Source organism: Pristiophorus japonicus, chromosome 10 (assembly GCF_044704955.1).
Source record: "Pristiophorus japonicus isolate sPriJap1 chromosome 10, sPriJap1.hap1, whole genome shotgun sequence".
NCBI lineage: Eukaryota > Metazoa > Chordata > Chondrichthyes > Pristiophoridae > Pristiophorus > Pristiophorus japonicus.
In genome coordinates, this window is record NC_091986.1 from 130141164 (window position 1) to 130158404 (window position 17241).

Here is a 17241-nt window from a genome sequence, read left to right on the forward strand (position 1 = left end):
AGTTCACAGGTATTTCGAATGAAGGACCTGAACTACATCCTCAAGGGTGAAAGATGCCTGTGCATGGATTTTTTTTTTTAAACGTGTGGTGGCCGTTGCACACCAGCCACCAAACAGGCTTGACAGAGCTAGGTCTTAGTCCAGTGGCAAGGATTACCCAAGACGACTGGAGACCAGCTCTGCTGCACAGACCTAGTGCACACACATAGCGCAGTGTGGGCTGGCCCGTACTGCCCCTGGGCCCCTGGCCCTGAACTCACGCCTCCCCTGGGCCCCGATCACATCCCTCCAGTCTCTCGACGCTCCTTCGCCACGACCACGCCGCTCCTGCTGTATCTGCTCACGCTCCAATCACCGACCTGGATCTTGATGACATCACTCTTCACTGCCGTCGCCCTCCTGCACCAGCTCGCGCTGCTCCCTGGAGTAGTATGCCTCCACGCTGCTCCTGGGCCGCTCGCCTCCGCTCCTTTTATGGCCCCGACCTGCCGCTGGCCAATATATACAATGTAAATGAATACGCTGATAAATTACAATGGCTTCAATATTAAACTCCACCGCCCCCCCCCCCACCCCACCCCACTCATGATGGGTGACAGAGGGTCGGGAGAGTTAAAGATTTTAACATGCACGTGCACACTGCCTTTCTTACGCCAGCAGATCTTGTACAAAAAAATGATAATGAGGTCTTGCCATTAAGTTAGGCAGGACCTCAGTGTCCCCTCTGCCTTGCTGGATTATTCAGCCGCTTTCAGTCTCCCCCGCATCCTCCCCACAAATGTCGGGCCAATTTAATTTATTTATAACAAAATTGTCCCTTCCTGTTTCATGAGATCACACATTTTATATTCCAGTAAATCTCCTGGTCATATCACATGAAACCACACCATAATAATAAGCAACTTCTAAAATAGTCAATGATAACACAAACAGGCATTATATAAATTGATGGGAAAACCTGAAAAGAAAAGCTCATCAATGATATGATGTCTTGGATGTGTACTCTTCGTCGGACCATTGAAAAGATCTTGCATAGTTACTTGTGTGTACAAGTGTCTGAACTTCCCTGGCTATTAGATAGTACATATTTTCAACATCAACTGAGGGAAATAAAAATAAATTACCTTAGGTTGTAATGATCTCTTGTGAGGGGCATAACTTCTTCCTCAGACTCCAATATTTGCCTGAAACTTTCAACGGTCTTACTGAAGTTACAGAAGTAATCCTTTGTTGACGATTGGTTATCAGCCACTTTGTTTTTATATTCAGTGAATGAGTCTCTGTCTAGCTCATCAACAGCTTTTTCAGTCTGTATAGGCTGTGTGTAATTCATAGATTTCAACAGTCAAAGGAGGCAAAGTAGATGACCATCATTTAAGGAATTCCATTAAACAACCAGATTGGACATAATGGCTGAGATTTTCCAGGGTGTCAGCAGGCAGGATCAGTGGCGGGTCGGGTCAGAAAATGTGTTTTTTTGGACAGCAAGTCAGGAACCTGCAGTCAACCTTTTCCCAATGTCAGGTCAGTCAGCCCAGAGCAGACCAGATAGGCATGGCGGGCGAACCAATTAAACTCATTAATATCTAGTTGACAGATGATTAATAGGCTTTTATTTTTAAACGTACCTTTTCACTTTAACTGCACGAGTTGTTTCTCAGTCTATTTCCAGCACAAATTCTGCAGGTTTTACACTTTCCACTCTCACCTCATTGGAAGAACTCTCTCACCATTGACAGAATGCTTCTGACATCTCTACTTCACCTGCCATCTATTCCATCAACATGGATAGAGAACTGGTTGGCAGACAGGAAGCAAAGAGTAGGATTAAACAGGTCCTTTTCAGAATGGCAGACAGTGAATAGTGGGATACCGCAAGGCTCAGTGCTGGGACCCCAACTATTTACAATATACATTAATGATTTAGACAAAGGAATTGAATGTAATATCTCCAAGTTTGCAGATGACACTAAGCTGGGTGGCAGTGTGAGCTGTGAGGAGGATGCTAAGAGGCTGCAGAGTGACTTGGATAGGTTGGGTGAGAGTGGGCAAATGCAGTATAATGTAGATAAATGAGAGGTTGTCCACTTTGGTGGCAAAAACAGGAAGGCAAAATATTATCTGAATGGTGACAGATTAGGAAAAGGGGAGGAGCAACAAGACCTGGGTGTCATGGTACATCAATCATTGAAAGTTGGCATACGGGCGGTGAAAGCGGCAAATGGCATGTTGGCCTTCATAGCGAGAGGATTTGAGTATAGGAGCAGGGAGGTCTTACTGCAGTTGTACAGGGCCTTGATGAGGCCACACATTGAATATTGTGTATAGTTTTGGTCTCCTAATCTGAGGAAGGACATTCTTGTTATTGAGAGAGTGCAGCGAAGGTTCACCAGACTGATTCCCGGGATGGCAGGACTGACAGACTGGATCGACTAGGCTTATATTCACTGGAATTTAGAAGAATGAGAGGGGATCTCATTGAAACATATAAAATTCTGACCGGGATTGGACAGGTTAGATTCAGGAAGAATGTTCCCGATGTCCAGAACCAGGGGTCACAGTCTAAGGGTAAGGGGTAAGCCATTTAGGACTATGAGTGAGAATGCATACTGAACATGGATATTAAATGTATACAGACATTAAAGTCGAGAAGTTGAGAACGTGGGAATTATATAAGGACAGTATAAGCTAACAAAGAATTCATGGAGGAATAGCCATGACATCTCAGACTCGAGACTGAAAAATGTTACAACACTAACACATTTTGAAACAAAACCCACAGCTTGCAGAAAAACCTCAAGGTCTTAGTAGCTCATAATGGGCCTTTGTGTAAAAACAGACCATACTAAGGTCGGCTTATGAGTGGACAAAGGGAAAGAGGGATCAAAAGGGATAGGCTGAACTAGGATGTCACTCTAGCCCTTTCTTGTTATCTTTTACCGAAAATGTATAACCGTCGTCCCTTTACAATGTAACGTCACTTTGTCCGTAGGAAGTGAATGCAATCTATCACAGTGCATTCCTTCTGTCTGATAAAGTCCTCGATCAAGACTTGCTTTGAAATAAAAGCTTGCTTTGTTTAAGGCAGAAACGGTATTTGACTCAGTAATTTCGCTGAACCAGATTGAGGGAAAATAATCCACTTTTATCATGAGGAGAAACTTCTTCACTCAGAGAATTGTGAACCTGTGGAATTCTCTACCACAGAAAGTTTTTGAGGCCAGTTTGTTAGATATATTCAAAAGGGAGTTAGATGTGGCCCTTATGGCTAAAGGATCAAGGGGTATGGAGAGAAAGCAGGAATGGGGTACTAAAGTTGCAAAAATGATCAGCCATGATCATATTGAATGGTGGTGCAGGCTCGAAGGGCCAAATGGCCTACTCCTGAACCTATTTTCTATGTTTCTATGAGTGCTGTTTATATTGGTACTCGGAATCCGACCACGATCAGCCCCAACACCAGCAGCACCAGGCACATCAGCAGCATCAATACCATTAACAGAAGAAATCAGCACCTGAGCACATTGCTGCCTGGGAAGCCAGGAATGGCTTCACCATGGCCAGATTTACTTCATTTGATGTTGTACACCCTGGCTGTCACATGATGTGCCAGGTTGGTATCATCCTACACCAACATCATAAAGCATCCCTACAATGTCCAAGCCATTACTTTAACAGTCCCCACCATTGTAGGGGTAACTGTTATGTCTCACCATTCACTGCAACTCACTAAGCCACTTCCAAAAGGTACACACAAATCTGTCCAAGAACACAAAGTGTTGAAAATAAAGGTTTCAATATTTGATATGACATTAACAGAAACCTTACATGAACATTGGATAAAACACCCAAGTGGCTACCCTTGTAGTTGGTATGACTGCACTAGGATAAGGATGAGTGTGAGAGGTGGCTAGTAAGTTGGGGATGTAATAATGTAAATAGAGAGCGATAGGTGGAGGTGCAAGAGCAAGTTATTATTTAAATGGAGAAAGATTGCAAAGTGCTGCAGTACAGCAGGACCTGGGGGTGCTTGTGCATGAAACACAAAAGGTTAGTATGCAGGTACAGCAAGTGATCAGGAAGGCCAATGAAATCTTGGCCTTTATTGCAAAGGGGATGGAGTATAAAAGCAGGGGAGTCTTGCTACAGTTGTACAGGGTATTGGTGAGGCCACATCTGGAATACTGCGTACAGTTTTGGTTTCCAAATTTACGAAAGGATATACTTAATTTGGAGGCAGTTCAGAGAAGGTTCACAAGGTTGACTTATGAGGAAAGGTTGAGTAGGTTGGGCTTCTACTCATTGAAATTCAGAAGAATGAGAGATGATCTTATCGAAATGTATAAGATTGAGGGGGCTTGACGAGGTGGATGCAGAGAGGATGTTTCCACTGACAGGGGAGACTAGAACTAGAGGGCATATTCTTAGAATAAGGGGCCGCCCATTTAAAACTGAGATGAGGAGAAATTTCTTCTCTCAGAGGGTTGTGAATCTGTGGAATTCACTGCCTCAGAGAGCTGTGGAAGCTGGGACATTGAATAAATTTAAGACAGAAATAGACAGTTTCTTAAATGATAAGAGAATAAGGGGTTATGGAGAGTGGGCAGGGAAGTGGACCTGAGTCCATGATCGGATCAGCCATGATCGTATTAAATGGCGGAGCAGGCTCGAGGGGCCGTATGGCCTATTCCTTCTCCTATTTCTTATGTTCTTATGTAAATTGGTGTGAGTAAGGATGTGCAGAAGTAGGGCAGGGAAGGCAGAATGATGGGAATGTGATAAGAGGCACAGCAGGATGAAGCTGAGTGTGGCTTTGTACTAATATTTCGTGATCTAATGAGATAATTAAAAGTTTTGCACCACTGCACGCAAGTCCTCCTGATGACCTCTTCTGCAATGTGCAAAGGCTGTTGGTTTCCTGGGGAGGACTTCCCTACATGCTCTGACTCCCTAAGCATATGGAGGGATTCATTGGAATACCTCAGTGCAGCCTTGCACCTCTGTACAGTTATTGTAAGTGTTTGCAGCACTTCAACGCTGTAGAACACTGACAGCACAAATCTCAAAAGAAAGTTGGGCATGATCCCTTTAAGGAAACTGGCTGATGATGAATCATGAATGAAGTCACCAGACCCGCTTCCCTAATTGGATGGGAAACCCGCTGGGCGGGCTTAACGAGCCCCATCAACGGAAATTCATTTTCCAGAGCAGGATGGAGCTAGCAGTGGGGTCGCCACCGCCACCACACCGGACCTGCCGAGGCAAGCAAAATCTCGGCCAATATTCCTTACATTTTTTTTTAAATAGCAAACAAATTTCTTGTAGATAAATTGTTACCCTATTTAGTAAAAGTGTGATTCATACATCAAATTTACACTTTAAAAAAACTTGCACAGATGGCAATTTAAAAATCTGTGTCTAAAAGTATTGTAAAGAAAAATATATAGCAATACGATTCAGTAAACCATAGAATGTTAAGTTGAGGAACTAATAAAAACAAACCACATATTAAAATTCTTACCACGTTTATATTCATTTTAGCATGAACTTATAGCCCATTTGCATAAAAAAAACTATTTATATTGAGGTTCTCAATTCACCTATTTCACACCGAGCAGTGGAATTGAAAGCAATGGTAGCAACCAATTGTGAGCAAGTGCAGCTCAAAATGGCGATTGTGCCTTTAGAACTTGTGAAAGGTAGGTCATGCCTGACAAACCTTATTGCATTTTTTGAAGAGGTGACTAAAGAAGTAGACAGGGGAATGTTACAGTGTCAGCTGTGGCTCAGTGGGTAGCACTTTTGCCTCTGGGCCAGCAGGTTGTGGGTTCAAGTCCCACTGAGGGAGCACTGCACTGTCGGAGATGTCCTGGCCAATATTTACCTCTCAATCAACATAATAAAAAAACCAGATTATTCAGTCATTATCACATTGCTGTTTGTGGGAACTTGCTTGTGCGCAAATTGGCTGCCACGTTTCCTAAATTACAAAAGTGACTACACTCCAAAAGTACTTCATTGGCTGTAAAGCACTGCGAGACGTCTGGTGGTCGTGAAACGTGCTATATAAATCCAAGGTATTTGATAAAGTCCCACATAAGAGACTGTTAACTAAGATAGAAGCCCACAAAACTGAGGACAAATTATTGACCTGATTAGGAAATTGAGAGAGCGGCAGAAAGTAGGGATGATGGCTGGGTGCTCAAATTGGTAGGATGTGACTAGTGCTGTCCCACAGAGAGGTGTTGGGACCTCAACTATTCACATTATTTGTTAACAATTTCAATGATGGCATAGAAAGTCATATACACAGATAGATGACAGTGTAGATGAAAGCATAAAATTACAAAGGGATATTGATAGATTAAGTGAATGGACAAAACTGTGGCTAATGGCTTTCAATTTAAACAAATGTCACCCACTTTAGACCTAAAAAGGATAGAACAGGGTATTTTCTGAATGGTGAAAAGCTAAAATCAATGGAGGTCCGAAGAGACTCATAGGTCCAGGTACAGAGATCATTAAAATGTCATGAACAGGTACAGAAAATAATCAAAAAGGCTAATGGAATGCTGGGCTTTATATCTAGAGGACGAGAATACAAGGGGGTAGAAGTTATACAAACGTAAAATACTGCGGATGCTGGAAATCTGAATTAAAAACAGAAAATGCTGGATATACTCAGCAGGTCAGGCAGCATCTTTGGAGAGAGAAACAGAGTTAACATTTCAATTCGATGACCTTTTGTCAGAACTGGAAATTGTTACAGATGAAACAGATTTTAAATAATTGCAGAGGCAGGGAAATACAGGAGGGGAGGAAAGAACAAAAGGGAAAGTCTGACAGGATGGAAGGCTGGAGAGAATAAAAGACAAAAGGAATGATGGTGCAAAGCAAAAGGAGATGGTAATGGGACAAGTTAAGAAACAAAAGATGAGTTTAGATGAGATGTAAATAGGAATGGCAGAATCATCAACAGCTGCCATGTGAAAAAAATAGGGGTAGACGTTATGGTCTGAAATGGTTGAACTTTATGTTGCGTCCAGGGGGCCGAAATTGCCTCTTTCTATAAGGTCTCTGGCCACCTGAAATTGGCAGCCACGGGGCAGTGCGGAATGGCCGCCGAGTCACGGCAGACTGGCCGATGTTCGCGGCATTGCCCTGGTGGCTTTTCCTGGCAGTGAGGATAACTGCCCCGCTCTCCCCACTTCCGCCCCGCTCCTGCAGATGTGTCGTTAACGACGTCATCACTTCATCAGATTGCACACCTCCTCAGCTGAAATTGACAGGTTTTTGGGTCAGTACACAGTGCTTGCTCAAAATCGCCAGCGGCATTTAATGGCACGTTGCGTTTAGCAGCAATCCTGTCAGCGAGTTGTTCTCGGACTTTTTCCAAACATTGCGTGTTGCCTTGTTGACGGTGGGATTGAGTTATAGTGGGCCAGGATCTTCAATCTCGATAACAGCGAGGCGGGATTCTGGAGGCTCTGCTTGTGGAGAACTAAATGGGGTCAGTGCTGGCAGCGGAATGCCTCCTGCACATTGTGCACGGCAGTAAGGCACAAAGGAGAAGGCGGCGCCGGCTCCAATGGCTGCAGCGGCAGCGGGCAAGGGACGCAGCACACATGGCTGAGGGACATGCAGAAGGCCATGGAGATGGCGACTGAGCTTAACCCAGAGAGGTGCACCAGGAAGGTCCTCAGGAAGGGCCTGATGTCAGGAGGAGGATCAGGTACACAGAACCCCCGCGCCATAGTGGACGAGATGAACAGGAGGCAGCATACACAGGAGGCAGATACTTGCCAGCAGAAGACTGCAGAGGGTAAGGACCAACAAGAGAATTGACCAACAACAGAAAACAGAAAGTCAAATTAAATGGGTCATTTTCTGATCGGCAAACAGTAACTAGTGGGGTGCCACAGCGATCGGTGCTGGGGCCTCAACTATTTACAATCTATATTAATGACTTGGATGAAGGGACCGAGTGTAATATAGCCAAGTTTGATGATACAACGATGGGTGGGAAAGCAAGTTGTGAGGACACAAAAAATCTGCAAAGGGATATAGACAGGCTAAGTGACTGTGCAAAAAATTGGCAGATAGAGTATAATGTGGGAAAATGTGAGGTTATCCACTTAGGCAAAAAAAAATTAAAAAGCAAATTATTTAAATGGAGAAAAATTACAAAATGCTGCAGTACAGAGGGACTTGGGGGTCCTTGTGCATGAAACACAAAAAGTTAGTATGCAGGTACAGCAAGTAATCAGGATGGCAAATGGAATGTTAACCTTTATTACAAGGGGGTTAGGGTATAAAAGCAGTAAGTCCTGCTACAACTGTACAGAGTATTGGTGAGGTCACACCTAGACTACTGCGTACAGTTTTGGTCTCCTTATTTAAGACAGGATATACTTGCATTGGAGGCAGTTCAGAGAAGGTTCACTAGGTTGATTCCAGAGATGAGGTGGTTGACTTATGAAGATAGGTTGAGTAGGTTGGGCCTATACTCAGTGGAGTTTAGAAAAATGAGAGGTGATCTTATTGAAACATAAAAGATAATGAGGGGGCTCGACAAGGTAAATGCAGAGAGGATATTTCCATTCATAGGGGAATCTAGAACCAGGGAGCATAGTTTAAGAATAACGGGTCACCCATTCAAAACTGAGATGAAGAGGAATTTCTTCTCTCACAGGGCTGTAAATCTGTGGAATTCTCTAACCAAGAGGGCTGTGAAAGTGGGGGTCATTGAATATATTTAAGGCAGAGATAGACAGATTTTTGAGTGATAAGGGATAAAGAGTTATGGGGAGCGGGCAGGGAAGTGGAGTTGATTCCATAAGATCAGCCATGATCTTATTAAATGGTGGAGCAGGCTCGAGAGGCCAAATGGCCTACTCCTGCTCCTATTTCTTATGTTCTTAAGACAATGAGGCAGCTGTCAGAGGAAGACGTCAACATAGATGTGGGGGCAGAAGGCCGTATCATCAAAGGGTGTACAAACTGCAGTTCTCATACATGGACCTGACAGAAGACCAGTGTCTCTGGAGACTGCAATTCCGCAAGGACATTGTGACGGAGCTGTGCAATCTCCTGCAGCTAGACCTGCAGCCTTAAACAAGGTTGAGGACAGCTCTGACCGTCGCATCCAAAGTCACCATCGCACTAAATTTCTATGCGATTGGATCTTTTCAAGCTGCAACAGCAAACATCTCGAACATCTTCCAGTTTGCCACACATCGCGCCATTCGTCAGGTGACAGATGCTCTGTATAAGAGGAGGGGCTACATATCCTTCCCTATGAGCAGGGAGAAGCTGTTGGAGCAGCAGGCTGGATTACTGAGGATTGTGGGCTTCCCCATGTTTCAGGGCACCACAGACGGCTCCCATGTCGCATTGTGGGCGCCTCTGAACAATCCAGAGATCTTCTGTACCTGCAAAGGATTCCACTCCCTCAATGTCCATCTGGTGTGCGACCAGAACCGCAAAATCATGGCAATTGATGCCCAGTATCCTGGCAGCAACCACGATGCTTTCATCTTGCGCCAGACGTCTTTGCTGGGCTAATCAATCATTGCGGCTGGAGACAAAGGCTACCCACTCTGCACTTGACTGCTGACTCCCCTTCGCAACCCCAGGACTGCTGCGCAGCAATCCTACAATGACTCTCATTCAGCCACCTGGTGCATCATTAAGCAGACCATCGTAATCCTTAAACAGAGGTTCCGTTGCCTGGATCGCTCAGATGTGTTGCAGTACTCCCCTATTCATGGCTGTCTGCTGCATGCATCACAACCTGGCAATCATGAGGGCACAAACCTTTGGAGGACGAGGCAACAGTACCACCTGAGGAGGCGTAGGAGCACGACACGCAGGAGGAGGGCCAGGATGCAGGTCAGTGGCCATGCAGGATGCAGGCTAACCCTGCAAGGGAAGTGCAAAACCGTCTCATTGCTGCTCGTTTCCACTGAGTTCATGCGCACTTTACCCCCTTCATTTGTGCATCTCCATGGGCAAACCAGTGAGCCCTTTCAAACATCATTACCCACAATGAAATGGGAGACCTGGACAGACATTGAAATACAAAATAAAGATTTGTTACACCAGAAATAACGGATGCGCAAAACACACACATTATCTGTTTTCACCCTTGTGCATTTCCTTATAACCTCTCTTACGCATACCTTTTCTGCAACTACGCTGCAGTGTCTCCTCTGTGGCTGCATCATGGTTCTGGGAAGGCTGCTGTGTTTCAGGTGCAGAAGGTACAGATGTCCTTCTGGGATGCCCTCGACCAGCACTGGCGCTAGAAGGGCCGGCTGTAGACTAGACCGCATCCTTCTCAGCGCCTTCAGTCAGAATTGGCTGGGACGATTCCATGGTTGGCAGCAATGGCGAAGTGGCAGGTCTCGGCTCAGGACTGCTTTGATCCTGAGAAACCACATCAGGATCCTGGTCCGATGACCCTGCGCCACCCCCACGAGGGCAACACCTCACCATCCCCACCAATCTGCTGGAGCACAGGTCGGTGGGGTGGGGCGACACCTGAAGGTCCCCGGTGCACCCAGCCACAATGGCACCAGTCAGATTTCGCGTGACATCCAGCTGAGATTGCATGAGAGCAGACAGTCTCGATGCCACCAGAGACGACAGCAGTAAGACGCTCTGTGGCCTGTTGCTCAGAGTGCATGAGAGCAGTCAGAGCTTCCAGGGCAGCGGCCATCCTCTCCAAAGCAGCACTCAGACGTTCGTTCCCTTGTGCCTGTGCTGTAATGGCAGATGTCACATAGCCCACGATACGCGGCATCACAGCTGGATCTGCACGGTCACTCTAGGAGTCCATCATCGTCTGCACACTGGCAATGATGGGCTCCATGGTGTGCGCAGAGCTGTCCACAATGCGGGAGGCAGACTCCTCCACTTCCTGACCACTTGCAACATGCTCTCGGGCACCCTTGCCATTGCCTCCAACATCTGTGAATGCATGGTCTCCACCCTTTTTTCATACGCCCCATCATCGATGGGCTCGTCTGAGTCCTCTGCAGCAGAACTTGCATGCGAACTCGATCCCCCAGAGAGATGGCACACGAGATTGCTTTTGCCCTGGACCATGCGGCAGCCCGCTAGGGCCCGGTGCATCACCCAGTGCAGACCCTTCTGGTAATTCTAACTGTTACAACTGCGTGCTCCCAGTATCTGAGCTGGCACGTGCGAGCGTAGGAAGAGGTGACGAGGTGCTGGCAGCACTGTCCCCCTCTTCTTCGACCTCATCAGACATGCCGTCAATATCTGCAATGGGTCTCGTCCTGCGCTGGCTCCCACTCACTTCAAGCCTGTCCTCCTGACTGTGGCTCGCAGTCGCCTCAAGTATCTCCTCCTACTATGGCTCCCAGTCGCCTCAAGAGTCTCGGTCTCGCTGTGGCTCACACTTGGGGTCTCATCTGCAAACATAAATGGCACAAGGGGTCCCGTCAGGGTGAGATAGGGCATTGCACCATGCAGCAAGCAACTTGCATACAATCATTTGCAATTGCCTGGTATGCACTTGCACTTTCAGGGAGAGATGGCATTACAGAAAGGCCTTCACTTACCAATGCTGCCCCCAGCGGGATCCACACAACCGGCGGCCACAGGGAAGGCAACATGTGGGCCCACTAGCCACTGCACCCTTTCTTCAATATCAGTCAGCTACTGGATATCGGCCTCGCCCCCACCAGTCCTTTGTTGCTCCAAACGATTAATGCAAGTGTGGGTCCATTACATGCAGGTGTAACTCTGACATGAAAGGGAGTCTCCAATGCAAGTATGCACACATATAATAGATGGTGAAGGAGAGGCTCGCAGATGGAAGGTGAGGAGTTGGGGGAACATGTACTCACTTTCATCAGTCGAATGATATCGTTCAGCCTTTTGCGGTTTTGGGCAGCAGTCACGAATGGAGGTCCCCGGCAGCTCCACAGCGATCTCTCTCCAGGCATTCACAATGATAGTATGAGTGGGTCTGCCTGTGCCTGGATAGAAAACACGCCTCCTTCCCTCCACAGCTTAGATCAGGCTCTCAAGTTCCACATTAGAAAAGTAGCCGGCCCTCCTTAGACCTCTGGCATTAGCCATTCCTTCGCAAGCAAGAGACAAATTCAGTGCTCAGGACCTAGCTGCAAAACCTGCCCTTTAAGAAGACTGGGGAGCAGCTGCCTCGTTATGAGCAAATCAGCAACAGCTGAAATTCCCGGCTCAATCGGCCACTCCACACCCACACCGCTGCAAAGAGCCCAACCCCACCAGCAATACCGCTCCGCTCTTTTTTTTCACCAAAAATGCTGAATTTCAGTCTAATGGCCGCCACATCTATTGCGCCTTGTTTCAGGCGGTGGGCATTTCAGCCAACAGAAGTCTGTAAAGTGCCTAATCAAAAGATAAGGTGCTGTTCCTCGAGCTTATATTGAGCTTCATTGGAACAGTGTAACAGGCTGAGGACAGAGAGCTTAGAGTAGGAGTGGAGCGGAGAATTAAAGTAACAGGCAACCGAAAATTTGGGATCACACTTACGGACTGAATGTCCCAAGGCGCTTCATAGGAGTATTATGCGATAAAATTGTGACATCGAGCCGCATAAGTAAAAATTAGCACAGGTGACCAAAAGCTTGGTCCAAAAGATATGTTATAAGGAGCGTCTTAAAGGAGGAGAGAGAGGTAGAGAGGTTTAGGCAGGGCGTTAGAGAGCTTGGGGCCTAGGCAACAGAAGGTACGGCCACCAATGGTTGAGCGATTATAATCCAGAATGCTCAAGAGAGCTGAATTGGAGGAGCACAGACCTCTCTGGGTGTTGTGGGGCTGGAGGAGATTACAGAGATAGGGAGGGGCGAGGCCATAGGGGGATTTGAAAATAAGGATGATAATTTTGAAATCGAGGTGTTGCTTAATGTAGGTCAGCGAGCACAGGGGCGATGGGTGAGCGGGACTTGGTGCGAGTTAGGACATGGGCAGTCGAGTTTTAGATCACTTCTAGTTTACGTAGAGTAGAATGTGGGAAGCCAGCTAGGAGTGCTTTGGAATAGACAAGTCTAGGAGGTAACAACGGCATGGATGAGGGCTTCAGCAGCGGATGAGCTGAGGCAAGGGGGGAGACGGGCGATGTTATGGAGGTGGAAATAGACAGTCTTAGTTATGCTGCGGATATGTGATTGAAAGCTCATTTCAGGATCAAATATAACACCAAAGTTGCAAACAGTCTGGTTCAGTTTCAGACAGGAGTTGTGGAGATGAATGGAGTCAGTGGCAAGGGAACGGAGTTTGTGGCAGGGCCTGAGAACAATGGCTTCGGTCTTCCCAATATTCAATTGGAGAACATTTCTGCTCATCCAGAACTGGATGTTGGACATGCAGTTGTAGTAAGGTAGAGCTGGGTGTCATCAGTGTCCATGTGGAAACTGACGCTGTGTTTCCGGATAATGTCGCCAAGAGGCACATGTAGATGAGATATAGGAGGGGGCCAAGGGTAGATCCTAAGGAGACACCAGAGGTAACGATGCGGGGTTGGGAAGAGAAGCCTTTGCAGGTGATTCTCTGGCTCGGATTAGATAGACAAGAATGTAACTAGGCAAGTGCAGTCCCACCCAGCTGGACAACAGTGAAGAGGCGTTGGAGAAGGATAGAGCGGTCAACCGTGTCAATGGCTGCAGACAAGTCAAGAGGACAAGGAGGGATAGTTTGCCTTTGTCACAGTCACAAAGGTTGTAATTTGTGACTTTGATGGGAGCTGTTTCGATACTGTGGCAGGCACAGAAACCGGATTGGAGGGATTTAAATTGGAATTGCAGGAAAGATGGGCACGAATTTCGGAGGCAACAACACATTCAAGGACTTGAGAGGAAAGGGAGGTTGGAAATGGGGCGGTAGTTTAGGGAAGAAACTATTTTCAGAAGCATGATTCAATCAAGCAGAGTCAGCATGGTTTTATGAAAGGAAAATCATGTTTAACAAATTTGCTAAAGTTCTTTGAGGATGCAACGAGCAGGGTGGATAAGGGGGAACCAGTGGATGTGGTGTATTTGGATTTCCAGAAGGCATTCAATAAAGGGCCACATAAGAGGTTACTGCACAAGATAAAAGTCCACAGGGTTGGGGGTAATATATTAGCATGGATAGAGGATTGGCTAACTAACAGAAAGTAGAGAGTCAGGATAAATGGATCATTTTTCCAGTTGGCAATGACTAGTGGGGTGGCGCAGGGATCGGTGCTGGGTCCTCAACTATTTACAATCTATATTAATGACTTGAATGAAGGGAACGAGTGTAATATAGCCAAGTTTGCTGATGATACAAAGATGGGTGGGAAAGCAAATTGTGAGGAGGACACAAAAAATCTGCAAAGGGATATAGACAGGCTAAGTGAGTGCAGATGGAGTATAATGTGGGAAAATATGAGGTTATCCACTTTGGCAGAAAAAATAGAAAAGCAAATGATAATTTAAATGGAGAAAAATTGCAAGTGCTGCAGTACAGAGAGACCTGGGGGTCCTTGTGCATGAAACACAAAAAGTTAGTATGCAGGTACAGCAAGTAAGCAGGAAGACAAATGGAATGTTTGGCTTTTATTGCAAGGAGGATAGAGTATAAAAGCAGCGAAATCCTGCTACAACCATACAGGGTATTGATAAGGGCACACCTGGATTATTGCATACAGTTTTGCACTTCGTATTTAAGGAAGGATATACTTGCATTGGAGGCTGTTCAGAGAAGGTTCACTAGGTTGATTCCGGAGATAAGGGGGTAGACATGGAGATAGGTTGCAGAGGTTGGGCCTATACACACTGGAGTTCAGAAGAATGAGAGGTGATCTTATTGAAACTTATAAGATAATGAGGGGGTTCGACAAGTGGATGCAGAGAGGATATTTCCACTCATAGGGGAAACTAAAACTAGGGGACATAGTCTCAGAATAAGGGGCCACCCATTTAAAACTGAGATGAGGAGAAATTTCTTCCCTTACGAGGGTTGTAAATCTATGGAATTCTCTGCCCCAGCTAGCTGTGGAGGCTGGGCCATTGAATATATTTAAGGCGAAGATAGACAAATTTTTGAGCGATAAGGGAGTAAAGGGTTATGGGGAGCGGGCAGGGAAGTGGAGCCGAGTCCATGATCGGATCAGCCACGATCTTATTGAATGTCGGAGCAGGCTTGAGGGACCAAATGGCCGACTCATGCTCCTATTTCTTATGTTCTTATTTCCGCTGGTTGGGGATTCTAAGACTAGGGGGCATATTCTAAAAATTAGAGCCAGATCTTTCAGGAGTGAAATTAGGAAATACTTCTACACACAAAGGGTGGTAGACGTCTGCAAACAGCAATTGACGCTAGATCAATTGTTAATTTTAAATCTGAGATTGATAGCTTTCTTGTTAACCAAAGGCATTAAGGGATATGGAGTTAGGTCACAGATCAGCCATGAATGTGGGAGGCTTGAGGGGCTGAATGGCCTATTCCTGTTCGTATATCCCTTTAGGTTTTTGGCTGTGGGTTACCAATTTCGGGGGAGGGTTTGTACAAGCCACCAACCTAAAAACTCAATTCCTGGCCTGTTTGATCAAACTGAGAGTACCGGACTTTATGTGCAGCCTCTGGTGCAATCTCAAAAAAACTTCTTGCTAAGGTGGTTGTTGGATCCTTCAGTGGCAATAATGTTGATTTATTTATATTGTAGTGCTGCTTCCTCCACTGGCTTCACTTCAATAGAAATGGGGTATAAGAGGACCCACGATTGATTGGGAAGCTGTCCATCACCATGTATATATGCTTCAGAGGCATGGACTATGTACACAGGCACCTCAAAGCACTGGAGAAGTACCACCAATGCTGCCCCTGCAAGATCTTGCAAATCCATTGGCCGAATAGGCACACCGTTAGTGATCTCGCTCAGGCCAACATCCCCAGCATCGAAGCATTGACCACACTCGATCAGCTCTGATGGACAGGCCACATCGTCTGCATGCCCACTAGACTCCCAAAACAAGCACTCTACTCAGAACTCCGATACGGCAAGCGAGCCCCAGGTGGGCAGAGGAAAAGCTCAAGGACACCCTCAAAGCCTCCTTGAAAAAGTTCCACATCCCCACCAACACCTGGGAATCCTTGGCCGAAGATCGCTCATAGTGGAGAAGCATCTGAAAAGGTGCCGAACACCTCGAGTCTCTTCGCCGAGAGCAGGCAGAAGCCAAGCGCAAACAGCAGAAGGAGCACACGACAACCCAAGCACCCCACCAACCTGTCCCTTCAACCACCACCTGCCTCAGTTGTAACAGAGACTGTAGATCACACATTGGTCTTAACAGTCACCTTGGAACTCATTAGTATGGAAGGAAGTTATCTTTGACCCCGAGGGACTGCCTAAGAAGAAGAATGCTATTGTGATAAACAACTTGAAAACTCACTTGTGGACAAAATACATAAAACATCTTGGAGTTATTTTAGCAGTTCACAAAGGCTTTGAATATACTAAAAAAAAAGGGCATGACATTTTATTTTACATAAAAAAGAACTGTAGTAGAGGTATTGCAACAACAGCTGCTGATGTGATTCTCCAACAGCAGATATTGAGGGTCGATTTTGGTGTGGAGCACAGATCAGGACAGGCAGGGCAGATGCTCCACCTGCTGATTAAATCAGTGGAAGACCCAATCAATGTTGGTATTTATGCCTCATTTAAATAGATCGGCTCAGTTGCTAATATTAATCAAACAACTTATTAGGTGGCTCATCGTTTGAGAGGGCAGGAAATCCAGCAAGGCAGACGCTCACCAACAATGAAACAAAAATCATCCCTATCATATCTAATGTGCATGTATCTGTGTTGGTGATGCAATTGACTGTAAGATGAAACTTTGGTTTTATACAATGATGAAATTATGCAGTTAATGAAGTCCGTGTAATAAATGAGCACAGAACAGTAAGCACAAAAAAAATGCTTGACGAAGAGAGCAAATAACAAAGAGGTAGTGGCAATGTGCCAGAGAAAGATCACTGTGAATTCCTGAAAATCCAGGTTGTCATGTTCCTCTTTTTGCAGCTCACTTACACTGCACCATGAATTTGGGCAGCAATATGGACTTCTGGTACTGCAGTCTACAATCTCCACCACTATTGTTCTACCGTGGGTCAAATACTCTTGCTATTTTTTCCAAGGAGTACACCAGATGAATGGGTGAAATTTAAAATAGCAAGCCAAGTAGCAGATGTAAGGTTTAA

The 17241-nt window shown here is 45.9% G+C and overlaps 1 protein-coding gene across 4 annotated transcripts in view; it reads right to left on the reverse strand.

Moving 5' to 3' along the window:
• The window catches only part of LOC139275097 (RPA-related protein RADX-like), an 80806-nt gene that overhangs the window by 19675 nt on the left and 43890 nt on the right, over positions 1 to 17241 (reverse strand). For all 4 annotated transcript variants that reach the window (XM_070892091.1, XM_070892088.1, XM_070892092.1 and 1 more), the window contains one exon: positions 1125 to 1318. In XM_070892091.1, the coding sequence (XP_070748192.1) occupies positions 1125 to 1318 (194 nt within the window). The remainder of the gene's footprint in view (positions 1 to 1124; positions 1319 to 17241) is intronic.